Source organism: Dromiciops gliroides, chromosome 3, assembly GCF_019393635.1.
Source record: "Dromiciops gliroides isolate mDroGli1 chromosome 3, mDroGli1.pri, whole genome shotgun sequence".
Taxonomy (NCBI): Eukaryota; Metazoa; Chordata; class Mammalia; order Microbiotheria; family Microbiotheriidae; genus Dromiciops; species Dromiciops gliroides.
The window spans coordinates 550,845,579-550,861,809 of NC_057863.1; the positions used below are offsets into that span (position 1 = coordinate 550,845,579).

Here is a 16,231-nt window from a genome sequence, read left to right on the forward strand (position 1 = left end):
AGACTCTTAGCTCTGGGCAAAGAGGAATAGACAGCAGAGGGAAATACATTGGTTAATGTAAGACTGTCCACCAGACAGATATTACCAATGTGATCCATGGGATAGGTGCTTAACCTGGGATTCATGACATTAAAAAGAAATTTTTTTTGAAAACTTCAGAATAATTGATTTCCTTTGCAAATCTATATATGTCATATATGTCATGCATTTGAAGACATTTTTCTAGCAAGGGATCCATGGGCTTCACCAGACTGGGATGGGGGGTGGGACTGTGTGGATGACACCAAAAAAGTTAAGAACCCTTAAGATAGGGGGGGGGGCTGGGTGTTGCAGTGGATAAAGCACTGGCCCTGGATTCAGGAGGACCTGAGTTCAAATCTGTCCTCAGACACTTGACACTAGCTGTGTGACCCTGGGCAAGTCACTTAACCCTCATTGCCCCACAAAAACAAAACAAACCAAACAAACAAAAACCCTTGGAATAGAAGACAGGAAGGTTAAATCCTACTTGTAGTATTAGTAGCTGCAAGCAAATCATTTAGCCTTTCTGTGCCTTAGTTTCTTCATCTGTAAAATGAACTCACAGGGTTATTGAAGTGCTCAGATAAGGTAATGTATGCAAAGCAATTTGAAAACGAAGTGCTATGTAAATGTCAGCAATTATTATTTATTATTGTTATTATCTTACTCTTCTCATCTTTTTTTTCCCCATGGAGTTTAGATAAAAACAGTCCTGGGACAAATGAATATACTGTTCTGTTTCACGTTCTACAGAGCTTCATACAGGTAGATGAAATAACTGCTTTTTGTAATTGAGGGTATTAGAATGTAAGAGTTTTTCATTGTCATTGTCAATATTAGCATTATTCCTCTGAGCTAGTTCCATAAATTTGAGTCTATGTGGTTCAGGCTGCCTGAGTCGGTTGGAAACGGAGGCTTGTAGGAAACCCGGTTTGACTGAAGCCCCCACTCTGTTCCCTGCAGTGTGCCTGGAGCTGGCAGTTCCTTTGCCAGCATTTGGTCCAACCATTGCTTGAAGTGTGAACCTTTCCTTACCGCATTCCTGACAGGGAGGCATGAGCCCCCCTTTGCTGAATTACTCTTTTTTATCTCATTGAGTGATCAGAGACTCACTACTACACGAGGAGTCAGAATTCTCTTGTTGGACAGCTCTGACTATTAGAGCCTGCTTCTTTTATACAGAGTAGAAAGCTACCTCCTGTGGTCCTCAGACCATAGAATCTTTGACTCATAGAACATCAGAATAGTTCTACACTCTCTATTTCAAAGGGTAATTTTTTGTAAAGAAAGCAATTTGGAAGCCTTAGGGTACTCTAGAAATGGGAGTGGTTATTCTTACTATAGAAGGAATGATTAAAATCTTGGGGCTGTGTGGTATAGTGGAGGGAGCATCAGATCTGGAGGCAGAGGGCCTGGGTTAGAGTCTCCGTTCTTTTCTCTAATATCTTTATGGCTCTGGACAAAACCCTTTCCTTTTCTGGGCCTTGGTTTCTCCATATGTAAAATGACAGGGTTAGACTTGATAAGCCCTAGGATCCTTTTTAACTCCACGTTTGATGATTTAGTCAAAGTATGTTCCCATTGTAGGAATCCTTGATGGAGGTCATCTAACCGCTGCTTGAACATGTTCAACGACGGGGAGCTCACTATTTAACAAAACAGACTGTTTCATTGTTGAACAGATCCTTTTCCTTCATGAGTGACAGAAGAGGCAGGTAAGTAGGTTATGGAAAGTGTCAGGGTTGGAGGAGGGAGGGGAAGAGCAGGAAAGATTTCTTGATTATGTTTTGTGGTCTTCAGGAACTTGTTCAGTGATATTGGGTATGGGTTCCAAATGTTTTTTCTTCAACCTTGAATAAAAATATATCTAGTCAATAAATAAACCTGTAATTCTTGGCTGCTGGAGAGACATAGACAGTCCAGGGGAAATAGCTCCAAAGATGGAATCAGAGGAGTCAGGTTGGAATGGCCACTGTGCTACTAACCACCGCCCCATAAGGCCTTTGAGTCACTTTGTTCTCTGGGTCTCAGTGTCTTTAGCTGCAAAGCAAGGGGGTTTGAACAGGTCAGAATTATAACCAGGGTAGAATGAACAGGGTGTGGCTCCAGAGGCTGCTAATAGCACAGTGGATGAAGCACTGGACCTGGAGTCAGGAAGCTCTGAGTTCAAATCCAGCCTCAGATACTAGGTAAGTTACTTAACTTTTGTCTACCTCAGTTTCCTCAATTGTAAAAAGAGGATAAATAACATCACCTACCTCCCACAGTTGTTATGAAGATCGAATATGATAATATTTCTAAAGTACCTTAAAGTGCAAAATAAATGACAATTATTATCAAAAATTAAATAAAAATAATTAAATAAATAATCCCGACTAAATAAATAAATCCAGATAAGTTCAGTGAATAGATTTGAGTAAATTTAAATAAATTAAGTAAAACAAATGAAAATTATTATTAGAGAAGTGAAATTTAGAGGGTGTGGTCAATCTAGTTGGCACAATCTAATTAGCAATCTAGTCCACAGTTAATGGAAAGAGGAAGCTGCCAGATGAGGCTTAAAGAAAGATGAGTTTGGGGAGCAGCTAGGTGGTGCATTGATTAAAGCACCAGCCCTGGATTCAGAAGGACCTGAGTTCAAATCTGGCCTCAAACACTTGATACTTACCAGCTTTGTGACCCTGGGCAAATCAGTGCCCTGCAAAAAAAAAAAGAATTTTTTGAGGGGTTTAGAGGACCAGAACTGTGAGTTTTTAAGGCATAAAACTTCTATTAAGGGGGCATCTAGGTGGCACAGTGGATAAAGCACTGGCCCTGGATTCAGGAGGACCTGAGTTCAAACCTGGCCTCAGACACTTGACTTGACACTTACTAGCTGTGTGACCCTGGGCAAGTCACTTAACCCCAATTGCCTCACCAAAAAAAACCCCAAAACACCACCTTCTATTAAGGAAACTTCCTTTCCTAATGAAGACTGGTGCCTGCTCTAAAGTCTTAGTGAGTTGTCTGGGAGGTGCTAAAAGGCTAATTGGTTACTTGCCAAAGGTCTCACAGCCTGTATGTTTCAGAGACTGGATCTTTTTCCATTATGTCACACAGCCTTTCTGTGAATTATTATCACAAAGATCATTGTGGTCCATGCCTCATGAGTGGTACAGTTATCTCCAACAGCTGAGAGGCCTTGGTGGTTAAAAAGTGAAGTCCATATTGAATGGAGATCCAGATATGATTGGCTAATGAGTTTAGCTTGAGGAAGGACATTTTCTAGGGCCAGTGCCAATATCAGCAGGCTGTCTCCTTTTGTCCTAGAGATGTAATCAAACCTTCCAGAATGCTTGGAGATCAGTCTGTGTACTGTAACTTAGACTTTGAGTAGACAGGAGCAGATGTTGTAATAGACAAGGCATTGGACTAGAGGTCAGAAGACCTGGATTCTGAACTCAAAGCCATAGTGGACTTTCTCTGTGGCTTCAGACTAGTCCTATTACTTGTCTCTCTGTGGTCCATTTTCCCTCTGAGTCAAATGGTGTTAATACTTTATGCTCCCTCCCTGCTCATCAGAGCTGTTGTGAAAGACAAAGAAGCATGAAAATTTTCACTTTATTTCTTTCATATTTTTCTTTTATTTGAGTTTTCTTATACAAAAGGACTTATATGGTAATGTTCTACATAATTGCACATATATAACCTGTATCTGATTGCTTACTACCTCAGGGAGAGGGGAGGAGTGGGAGGAGAAGAAAGATAGAACTTGGAATTCAAAATTTTAAATAAAAATGTTTAGCATCCAAAAAGAAAGAAAGACAAAATGAAGAAATGAAGGCTATCCTAGAATTATAGAACCTCAGGTTTAGAAGAAATCTTACCAGTCTCATTTTAGAAGCTCAACCCAATGGGCGTTATCACATCCCCAGCAAGTGGCCCATCTGCCTCTGTTTCAGGACCTCCAGTGATGGAGAGCTCCCAACCTCAAGGAGAAATTCTTGCCTATTCCATTATTGGAAACCTTTAATCTCATATCTAATGCTAGTATAGTTTCTGTTTTATTGGTCTGAAATCTGCCTCCTGATGCTTGTCCCATCTGACCTATTGCTCCTGATTCTGTCCTCTGAGGCCAAGTTCTTCCATGTGATAACCTGTCAGATACTTGTAGATAGTGATCTTATCTCCTCCTCACTATAATGTATTATGCACATAGAAAGTACCAATAAAGGAGATTCTGTTTGTAGCCATGGTTCTAGCTAATACTGGGAAGCTTGTGGGCACAGGGAGAGGGTTGGCAACTGGACCTGAGGGATTATTCAAAGTGATTTGTGAATTCCTTGAGTATGGCTGTATTCTGTTGAGGGTATGTCAGCCAGGGTAATGGGCATAGGTAGCAATAGTCATTTGACTCTGAGGCTTTTAATGAGTGTAAGGATTTATTTTTACTTTTTACAGAATTCAACTGAAAGTATGTTAAAATAATTCTAACCTCTGAAGTGGGCTTCCCCCATGGCACCATGGGAGATAGAGAGAAAGGAGCAGAATGGTGTAATTAATAATAGTAACTCTGACTTCTATAGTGCTTTTTAGGTTTCTAAAGTGTTTACTTTGCAATAACTTTATCAGGTAGGTTGGACCACTATTACTAAACCCATTTCAGAGATGAGGAATCTGAGCTTCAGAAAATTCCCTGGGGTCACACACCAACTAAGTATCTGAATTAAGACTTAAATTCTACTTTCCTTAGTGCAAAGCCCGTATTTTAGTCATGTTGCAGAATCAGAACCAAAGAATTTTAAAGCTAGGTGACATCTCAGGGCCCACAGGTCCAATTTGTGCCTGAAAAAGATCCCCTCTCCAACATACCCACATAGTGGCTGAGTGTGGTAGTGCCCACATGTAATCCCTGCTACTGGGGAGGCTGAGGCTAGTGGATTGCTCAAAGTTGGGGGTGCTGAGTTATAGTGGGAGAAAAGCCTATTGAATGTCAGAACCAGGTCTGGCCGATACAGTGAGTCATCAGGAGTGGGGAAGGTCACTGGGTTACCTAAGGAAGGGCAAACCATCCAGGCAGGAAATGGAGCAGGTTAGGGCTTCCACATCACTTAGTCAATCTTCTAGCTTTTGATGAATGAGCTCCATGGAAGAAGGATTCTGCCCCCTACTAAGGTAGCCCTTTCTAATTGTTAGATACCACACAAACACTAGGACTTGGAGTTAGAATAGCTGGATTCGAGTCCTAGCTGTTGTGCTGCTTCTCTACATACTAGAGATACTATTCTAGCTATACCATTGTAGCAAGTCATTTATTTCTCTGTTAAATGTGGGTGAGGAAACTTATGGGTTAGGGGAGGATTGTAAGATTCAATTGAGATAATTTGAATGTAAGATATGGATTTAAATCCTGCCTCTGCCACTTATGATATGTGTGACCTTGGTGAGCTCATTTTAAATTTCTGGGCCTTAGTTTCCTCATCTGTAAATTGATGGGGTTAGCCAGCAAGAAGAGAGAAAAAAGAAATCCCTTTAAACTAATTTTTAAAATGTACAAAATATCTGGGAGCTTACCTAATAAGACACATATAGGAACTATATATGAATACAACTACAAAACACTCTTCACAAAAATAAAGATGAATCTCAAGAATTTGAAAGATGTAAACTGGTCATGCTTGAGCCAGGGTAGGATGATAACAATGGACAGCCAGGTGGTGCAGTTGATAGAGTGCCAGGCCTAGAGTCAGGAAGACTCATCTTCCTGAGTTCAAATCCAGCCTCAGACACTTAGCAGCTGTGTGATCCTGGGCAAATCACTTCACCCTGTTTGCCTCAGTTTCTTCATCTGTAAAATGAGCTGGAGAAGGAAATTGCAAACCGCTGTAGTATCTTTGCCAAGAAAACATGAAATAGGGTCATGAAGAGTTGGACACAACTGAAAATTAACTGAAAATACATATATATATGTATATATATACATATATATACATCTCTGTGTGTTATATATCATTTGATTAACTTTATACATAATGCTTTGCAAACCTTAATGCATTGTGTTAACTATTATCATTAATATATATACATATATATATAAATATATATATATTTTTTTTTTGGTGAGGCAATTGGGGTTAAGTGACTTGCCCAGGGTCACACAGCTAGTAAGTGTTAAGTATCTGAGGCCGGATTTGAACTCAGGTCCTCCTGAATCCAGGGCCAGTGCTCTATCCACTGTGCCACCTAGCTTCCCTATTATCATTAATATTAATTATTATTTAAACTCAGTGATTCTTGGTTTTCTCTGAGCCTTGCTCATTTTGTCATCTGAAGCTTATTAATGATAGGGAAAGCTAGGTGGTACAGTGGATAGAGCACTGGTCCTGAAGTTGGGAGGGTCTGAGTTAAAATCTCACTTCACACACTTACTAGCTATGTGACCCTGGGCAAGTCACTTAACTCCAATTGCGTTAAACATCTGGGGCCATCTCCAGTTGTCCTGATGTATATCTTGCCACTGAATCCAAATGGTTGTGGAAGAGAGAGTGAGGTTGGTGACCTTGCACTCACTTAAACCAATTTACTGCAAGTCATGACATCACTCTGATGTCATTGTCCCCTTCCAGAAGAAAGGACAATTAATGAGAGGTGATATTTCATTTTAGGTAAATAGGCGGTATGGTGTATAGAGCATCTGGTCTGGAGTTGGAAAGACCTGAGTTAAAATCCAGGCTCAGATGTTTATTAGCTATGTGACCCTAGGCAAGTCACTTAATTCTACTTCAGTTCCTTCATCTGTAAATGAGCTGGAGAAGGTAATGGCAAATGACTCACCACCAACAACAACCTCGTTTGACATATTCACAATAATTAATAATTATAGCTGGCATTTATATGGCACTTTAAAGTTTGCAAAGCATTTTACAAATATTTTCTCATTTGATCCTTACAACAACCCTGGGAGGTAGGTGCTCTTATTATTTCCATTTTACAGTTAAGGAAATTTGATGCAAACAGAGAAAGATTAAGTGACTTACCCAGAATGAGAATGGAAAGTATCTTACACTGAATTTGAACTCAGGTCTTTCTGACTTCAGGTCCAATACTCTGTCCATTGCACCACCTAGCTATCTCTATATCTATAGAACATGGGACATCAGAGCCAAAAAGACTTTAAAATATAGAATATTAAAATATTAAGAGTTAGAGCTGGTATAGATTCTACAATATCAGAGATGAAAGGAGTGTTAGGACACAAAATGTCAGAACATGGGCTATAGAATGTCAAAACCAGAAGGAACTTAAAAAAAAAAAGACTGTGAGAGCATATGGGGGTGGGGTGGGGGAGGAGGGAGAACCTTAACATATAGAATGTCAGAATTGGGCAGGACTTTAGAACTAGGATTTTAGAATGAGAAGGAATTTCAGAGACCACCTGGTTTTCCTTCCTCATTTTAAAGCTATGTAAAATGATGACCAGTGAGAAATGACCTGCCCAAGGTCCTGAGCCTAGGCAAGGAGTGGGCAAGAGAGACAGCTGTTTAGGTGTAACATCTATGGTTGTGATGGAAGAATATGACCTTTTTAAAAATAATTGCTTAGATCTTTAACAGTAGAAGGTTTCTAGATATGGGCTTTGTGGGAAGTCAAGTGACCCATATTTCATTGAAGGCTCAAATCTTTTAGTGCATAGTGATATTACATGGAGGAGGTGGGCCTGGATGGATGGGTAAGATTCAGATGGGTAGGAGGTTGGGAATTTGTGCTGTATCCATGTCAGTGTTAGTCACCAGTACAGACCATGATGCAAAGGGACGTTGGAGGAGGGAAGCAGGGTATAGCCATGCTTCCTCCACATGCAACTAGCTGCTTTCGCTCATCCTCCCCACGTATCTCATCCCATAGAGCTATAGTGGGAAGAACATCATCCTTTCTATGCTGCGAGGCACCATATTGGGAATGGATAGAGAGATAGAAACTACCTAGTTCCTGCTCTCAAGAAGCTCAAAAGCAAAGGTAGGATGCAATGTGAACATAGAAAAAGCATGATATGAGGTAGATTGTGGTTAAGGGGGAAGGAGAAACCCAAAATAATCTGTGGCAAATCCGAAATCTGAACTCAGGTTCTATGTTTCTTATGTTCAGTGCTCCAAATTCAGAATTATTTTTCCCCACTGCTTCCATGTGATCTCTGTGCTTAACAGTTACTACCTTTATTCTGAGTTCATTGGCTTTTTTGAGTTGTTTTCATTTACATTATTGTGGTCATTGTGTATATTTTTCTCCTGGTTATACTTACTTTGCTCTGAATCAGCTCATATAAGTCTTCTAATGTTTCTCTGAATTCCTCATGATCATTTTTTTTTTTGGTGGCATAGTAATATCCTACTACATTCATATACCATGGTTTGTTCCACCATTCCTCAATTGATGGGCAATCATTTTGTTTCCAGTCTTTTGCTACCACCAAAGTGCTATCATTATTATTATTGTTGTTTTGACATATAGGAGGCCTTTTATGTTGTCTGTGACTTCCTTGGAATTCAGTTAGTTAGTGACTTTTCTCACGTAATTCCTTTGGGATCTGTTGATGACTGATTCTGATGTTTGGGGGGTGGGGTGGGGTGGTGGAAGGCGGGATCTGTTGCTGCAGCCCAGGCAAGGAGCAGCTATGGACAAGATCCTGGAAGCTGTGATGCTGTCCTCCTACCCCACCAATGTGAAGCAAGGGCTGGTACGGCGGGTGATCGAGGCAGCAAAGCAGCCCATGGACAGTGCACAGTGCTGGGCCATGCTGGAGCTGTCCACCAAACTCTTCCTGGTGGGTGACACCAAGTTCAAGCGGGAGATCGGTCAGGAGGTCCTGGAAGTCTATGGCCGATACCACCCAGAGGCCTTTGTGGAGTTCTTTAATGCCCATTTCCTCCTGACTCTGCTGCAGGAGGGCTACGGGACCCCTGGGCACCCCAGCCCCTATGTGCTGGATTATGTCCAGTTGGGTCTGCAGTTCATCCCTGAGGGCCCAGCAGCTGAGGGTGTCTTTGCCTTGCTCCGCCTGGAAGTCCTGAGAAAGGTGTGTGAACGGCCTGGCCCCAGGCAATGTGCCAAGGTGGCTCGCCTCCTGAGCCAGTACCCACGCTGCATTCCAGATGGCAGACACCGGCTGCTCTTCTGCCAGCAGCTGGTCCGCTGCATCGGGCAGTTCCAGTGCCTGGCGGAGGGGGAGGAGGGCATTGTGGAGTTCTTGAGTCACGTGAACCGAGTGAGTGGGCTCTTGCCTAAAATTTGGAGGGCTCAAGCCTCGTCCATCTTGCCATCCCTGAAGGAGCTGTTTGCCATCATCTCTTCCACAGGTACTCAGGGTGGGGGTGGGGGAGGGTTTGTGGAAAGAGGGCTAGGTATGGAGCACAGAAAGGCATATATGTATGTGTCTTGACATTAAACAAACACCAGAGGGGCAGCTAGGTGGCGCAGTGGATAAAGCACTGGCCCTGGATTCAGGAGTATCTGAGTTCAAATCTGGCCTCAGACACTTGACACTTACTAGCTGTGTGACCCTGGACAAGTCACTTAACCCCCATTGCCCCACAAAACAAAACAAAACCAAAAAAAACAACCACACTGGAGGGGCAACTAGGTGGCACAGTGGATAGAGCACCAGCCCTGGATTCAGGAAGACCTGAGTTCAAATCCGGCCTCAGACACTTGACACTTACTAGCTGTGTGACCCTGGGCAAATCACTTAACCCTCATTGCCCTGCAAAAAAAGAAAGAAAGAAAGGAAGGAAGGAAGGAAGGAAGGAAGGAAGGAAGGAAGGAAGGAAGGAAGGAAGGAAGGAAGGAAGGAAGGAAGGAAGGAACGAATGAATGGAGAGAAATCCCCTTCCAGGGGAGGCCACAGCCCTTACTAAAATTCCAGGGCTGCTGGGAGGGGTTTTCTTACTGATTCCCTGGCTAGCCCTCTTTCAGATAGAATTTTCCCCTGATTCTGCTTCAGCCTCCCACCTCACAGAAGCCAAGGTTGTTCCTGGCAGCACTGGGAGAATGGAAAGGATGATGGCTTGGGGATCAGGGAGTCAGACTCTTATTTCTGCCACATAGTAGCTGTATGAACCTAGGCAAGTCTCTGCTCTTTTCTGAACCTCAGTTTGCTCACCATTAATATGGTGGATGAATTGGCAGTCAGATATTTATTAAGCCTAATTTACTATGTGCTAGGCACTGTGTTAAGTGCTGGGGATAAAAATTTTTTAAAAGCAAGACAATCCCTGCCCTCAAGGAGCTTACATTCTAGTGGGTGAAGACAACACATGAGAAAAGCTTGAAGGGAGAAGGGATGCTTGAGGCATGGTTTGGAGATAGCCAGGAAGTGATATAGAATCCTGGACCCCTATCCAAACTCAAGGTGGCTCCAGGAATGGAGTCTAAGCTTCTTCTGGGGAATGAGTGGGGAGCAGGTGACTTATTTGGAAAATGACTTGCATCATAATCCTTTCACTGTATGACTCATGACCTAATTGTGAGGGGAAAGTGCTTAGTAAACCTAAAAGTGCCAGGGCCCTCACTGTTGTTATTCCTGACAAAGGAGAGGGGAAGGGCCAGGGGAGCCCGACCTAAATTACTCAGTCAGCAGAGCTTCTTCCCTTAGCTCTCTCAAACCAGGGAAGGCTCATGAATAAGGCAATGGAGCCAGGTTCTGGCCTGTCCTCATTGCTTGTTGATCAATGTCTGCTGCCCATAGTATATACAGTCTGATGTGGACATAGATCAAGGCACATCCCAACATAACTCAAATATGGCCCATGCAAATTCATGTCCTTGCATATACACACACATGCCCATACACGCACACACAAGTACACAACCCACTCAAGTCAAGCCATGTTGACCAACTGTTATTAAGTGCTTACTGTGTGTCATCATTGTTCTAAGCACCAGGGAAACAAAAAGGCAAACACGAAGATAAACACACACACACCCCACATACAAATATAAATTCAACACACATATGCAAAACCTAAGCCCATGCAAGCAGACATATGCACAAACACACACAAACATACTCCATTTGCTGACCTGTTTTCAAGGACTAGCTGCCCTTTCTGTGTCTGTATATGGGTGTGTGTGTGTGTGTGTGTGTGTGTGTGTGTGCGTTCACTACACGGACACATCATCAGGAAACATATCCTTATAGTATACCCACTTCCACATTACAGTTCTCTCCCATCTACATCCCTAGGGTTTGCTTTCTCTGCAATTGTGATGTAGGTAGAGTATTACAAAGCTTCTGAAACTGTGGGTCCCAAACCCATATGGGGTCATGTAACTGAATGTGAGGGTCGTGAAAAATTTGGCAACAGTAAAAGTTTATGTATACCTATTTTATATACCTATATACCCAGGGTTGCATAAAAATTTCTTGGGTGAAAAGGGGTCAAGAGTGGGAAAAGTTTAAGAAGCCCTGATGTATTGCACTTGGAATCAGGAAAACGAGTTTGAATTCTGTCTCAGAACCTTACTAGCTCAGTTTCCTCATCTGGAAAATAGGAATAATAATAGTACCTACCTCCCAGGGTGGTCATGAGGATTAAATAAGACGACACAAGTAAAGTGTTTTGCAAACCTTAAAAAAATTATAGAAATGCTTGCTAATATTATTGTTAGTAATTGGGAGGTGGGTAAAACTTCCCTTTGGTTCTCTCCCTCAAAGGCCTACGTAAGCCTCTTCACACCTCTTTGAGCCATCCCCCAAGCACATCATCTCTTCACTGGAGCCCACCCCTATCTACATCCCTCAAGCCTGTCTCTCAGCCAGCAACCTTCAGAGATGGAAATATGGCCACCCTGTACTTATGCACAGTAACAGCCATTTATAGCATTTTATTGTTTACCTATGGACTGTGTAAAGATGATTATCCCCACCTTACGGGCGAGAAAACTGAACCTCCCAGAAGTTACAGATCATAAAGTTAGGACTGGGAGAGACTTCAGAGGCCACTCAATACAACTTCCACATTTTACAGATGAGAAAACAGGCCCTGAGCGGTTGACGTGCTCAGGGTCACATAGCTAGTATCTGAGGTGGGAATTCAAACCCAAGGCTTCTTAACTGCAAGTCCAGTTCTCCATCCCAGGTGTCTTGGTTCCAAATCCAATACTCTGTCCTCTACCCCACCCCACCCCCACTGCTTCTTATATAGTAACTGATTTGCATAAGTGTTTGACAGTTTTCAAGGTGCTGTGCATCCTTTTAGGATGAAGAAGCCGGAGGGAGACCTGGAAGATAAATTTTAGTACATGAATGAGTGGTACGCTTTGTGGGTCAGTGCCGTGAGAGCTTCACCTATTGAGTTGGTTTAGATGACCTCAAAAGTCCCTTGCCGTGACATTCTATGTCCCAGGCTGCTCCCAGCTCTGACAGTTTATGTTCTAAAGCCCCCTCCCAGCTCTAACACTGTGTTCCAAGGGCCCTCCCAGATTTGGTATTCAGTGTTCTAAGGCATTCCCAGCTCTGACATTCTGTGTTCTAAGGCCCCTCCCAGCTCTGACATTCTGTGTTCTAAGGCCCCTCCCAGCTCTGATATTCTGTATTCTAAGGTCCCTCCCAGCTCTGATATTCTGTGTTCTAAGGTCCCTCCCAGCTCTGACATTCTGTGTTCTGAGGGCTCTCCCAGCTCTGACATTTTCTGTTCTAAGGCCCCTCCCAGCTCTAACATTGTGTTCTAAGGCCCCTCCCAGCTCTGACATTCTGTTTCAGAATTCCTTCAAATTTCACCATCATCTGACCTTGATTAAGCTCTGTCTGTCTGTGTGTCCTCAGCATAGTTGGTGGGGAAGGGAGGGAAGACATCGGGTTTGCAGCATAGATCCTCTTGAAGGAGGAGGCCACTGTGGATGCCAGGTCCCCTTTAATTCAATTTAACAAGTAGGTATTCAGTAGGTGCTGCATCAAGTCATTCAATGAATTAGGGGAGAAGGCCGCAAAGATAGAAATGGAGGAGTCTGCACCCTCAGGGAGCTTTCGCTTCTGCTTTGCCTTACCGTTCTCTACTCTCCGTCAGCAAGGTTTGGGGAGTAGGGTTGGGGGAGGGGAGCTGGATGGATGTCTTTGCCTCAGCCACATTTACCTCTGGTTTCTGCCTTGTTTCTCAGAGGAGCAGGAGCCTCCCTCCAACGCCCTGGCCAGTGTCGTTCAGTATGTGCCTCTAGAACTTATGGATGGGGTGATCAGGAACCTCACCAATGATGATAGCATCACAGATACCCAGATGATGACTGCTATCAGCAGGTAGGAGACAGCAGCAGGGAGCTTCATCAACCCTGAAGAACAGAGAGGGGCTGGGGTAGGGGGTGGGGTGGGGTAGGGAAAGACAAAGAGGAGGGCAGGGTTTTTTCTCTTGGCAGGTAGCCATGGCTACCTGGCTTCAGGAGAACCAGGTACTAGTCGCAACTCTGTCACTTACTGCTTGTATAACCTTGGGCAAGTCACTTTTCCTCCCTAGGACTCAGTTTCCCCTTCTGTAAAATGAGATGACACCAGATGATCCTTAAAGTCTCTTGCAGCACTCTTGGGGTCCTATTTTTTGTCCCTCTGGTGTGAGACCAACATGTGTTACAGGACTTCTCACTGGCCCAAGCTGGGCTAAGACTAGATTCAGATGAAGTCTGGGTCCCCTCTGCATTCTCTAGAGCCTTCCTAATATAGAATGATTGCTTCAGAGGGTAGTAAGACTACCATTTCTCAAGGTCTTCAAGCAGAAGACAGATGACTGTCAGTGATATTATAGGAATCCCTTTATCTAGTGAGTTAGACTAGATAGATTCCTTCTGAGGTTCCTTTAAGTTCTGTGATTCTAGGGAAGAGTACTAGGCTTTTCCTGATCCCTCCTCTCCATCCCCTCATCTCAACTCATCTTCAGGGCCTTCCCTCCTCTAGGCTAATGAGATTGTGATGTTTGTCATTGCAAACACATAAGCAGGCATGGGTTCAGACGGCTAAAAAAATCCCTTGAAGACTTTTGTATTTCCTTCCTACGTTCTGTCCTGAGGCAAATATCTAGGCTGCCAACAGGGGCACCTGGATATGGCCAAGCTTTCTGCATGAATCAGAGACTATACATTGTGGTTTTCTGTTGGTTTTTTTTTTTTCAGGGCAACGGGGGTTAAGTGACTTTCCCAGGGTCACACAGCTAGTGAGTGTCAAGTGTCTGAGGCCAGACTTGAACTCATGTCTTCCCGAATCCAGGACCGGTGCTTTATCCACTGCACCACTTAGCTGCCCCCTATTGTGGTTTTCTACAAAATGACTTGCTTATAAAAATAATCACTGATAACTCACCTTTGCATAACATATTCAAAATAATAACAAATTACATATAGTAGGATTGAAATGAAAACAAAAAACCCCACCAAGGTACAATCTGATACCTTTCTCATTAAACTTCAATTATTGTCTGTCATTCCTTAATTTCTCCTGTTTTAAAGAAAATCCTTTAACTCTTTCTCTCACTTAGAACGCTTACATAGCTCTTTAGTACTTGAAGCTTACATTTATTCTGCTGCTGACTATTTACCCTAAAGCTTATGTATAACAGTTTTCTGCTAATACCAAGAAAGAGCTTAGGTCTCCCTTTCCTGGTCTTTGTCTTCTTCCTCTTTTGTGAGCAGAACAGAAAGATCAGCTAAGTGCCATAAAACACATATTACAACTAGACCAACAAAGAGAAGAAAAGCGTGGTCCCCGGGCAATGATGACATACAAATTAATGAAGTGTTCAATGTATTTTCAACTTGGTGTCAGCAGGGCCTTTCTTTTCTGCCTTTGATCTGCTTGGGTGAACATGTGGGAGCACTGAGTCAGTCACTTTTTCTTTTGTACTTCTAACTTATTTTCCAAAATTATTGGACCAATTCACAGTTCAACCAACAGTATATGTACTTGCCAGTCTTCCCACAGCCCTCCCCCATATTGACTGTTGGCATTTTTTCCTTTGACAATTTTCCAAGTAAAGCAAAACCTCAGAATTGCTTTAATTTGTATTTCTCTTATGATCAGTGACTTGGTTCATTTTTTTAAAAAGATGGTCATAACTGGGGCAGCTAGGTGGTGCAATGGATAGAGCACTGGCCCTGGATTCAGGAGGATGTGAGTTCAAATCCGGCCTCAGATACTTAACACTTACTAGCTGTGTGACCTTGGGCAAGTCACTTAACCCCAATTGCTTTACCAAAAAAAAAGATGATCATAATTAGCTTGAAATTCTTCTTTTGAAAATGAATTCATATCCTTTGACTACTTATGTTCTGGGAATATCTCTTCGTCTTACATATTTGTGTTGATTCCCTGTCTTTGATATCAGACTTTTATCAGTAACATTTGATACAAAATTATGTTTTTTTTCTGCTTGATGATTTCTTTTTTTATTTTAGCTGCTTTGATTTGATACATGCAAAAGCTTTTTAATTTTATGTCATCAAAACTCTTTTGTGATCTCTCTCCTTTGGCTAGAAGTTCTTCCTGTAGCTGTATTTTGAAATTTACTTTTTGATTTTTTTGGGGGGGCAATATCTTTTATGGCATAGTCGATAGAGAGCTGGCCTCAGGGTCAGGTATCACCTCTGTGAGACCTGGGCAAGTCACTTCACCTGTCTGCCTCAGTTTCCTCTTCTGTAAAACGAGGCTGCATGGCATAGTGGATAAAGAATTGGCCTCAGGGTCAGGTACCACCTCTGTGAGACCCTGAGCAAGTCACTTCACTTCTGTCTGCCTCAGTTTCCTTCTCTGTAAAATGGGGATAATAATAGCACCTCCCTTCCAAGGTTGTTGAGATGAGGATTAAATGAAACAGAGTATAGAAGTATGGAGGAAAGAAGACTCACTTCTGGCCAGGGTGAGAGTAAGAGTAGCCATTTAATTATATACATTATATCATTTGATCCTTATAACCTAGGGTTGTGGGTACTTCAAGGTATTAATTATTATCACCATTTTCTAGAGAAGGGAAACAGAAGATGAGACAATTTATGACTTGCCCATGGTAACACAGCTAGTGAGTCTTGGAGGTCAGATATGTTACTCACATATCTCCCTGACTCCTGACTTGTTTCTTCTATACCACAGAATCTAAGAAACTAATGGATAGTTAGGTTTTAAACAAGTAGAGATAGAGGAAATAGGGAATAATGTGAGCAAAAAGCAGGAAGGTCAGTATGTGTTTGGGGAATAGCAAAT

General features: G+C 42.6%; 1 protein-coding gene and 1 non-coding gene across 2 annotated transcripts in view; both read left to right on the plus strand.

The window, feature by feature from the left end:
- USP35 (ubiquitin specific peptidase 35) overlaps positions 1-16,231 on the plus strand; it is an 81,862-nt gene that overhangs the window by 16,706 nt on the left and 48,925 nt on the right. Inside the window, exons 3-7 of the mRNA XM_043993206.1 lie at positions 722-786; positions 1,609-1,736; positions 7,906-8,016; positions 8,635-9,353; positions 13,153-13,288. Of these exons, the coding sequence (XP_043849141.1) occupies positions 8,672-9,353; positions 13,153-13,288 (818 nt within the window). The 5' untranslated portion in view covers positions 722-786; positions 1,609-1,736; positions 7,906-8,016; positions 8,635-8,671. The remainder of the gene's footprint in view (positions 1-721; positions 787-1,608; positions 1,737-7,905; positions 8,017-8,634; positions 9,354-13,152; positions 13,289-16,231) is intronic.
- On the plus strand, positions 14,681-14,785 carry LOC122752338. The gene has a single exon (XR_006356096.1). It is a non-coding gene; the product is annotated as a U6 spliceosomal RNA (small nuclear RNA).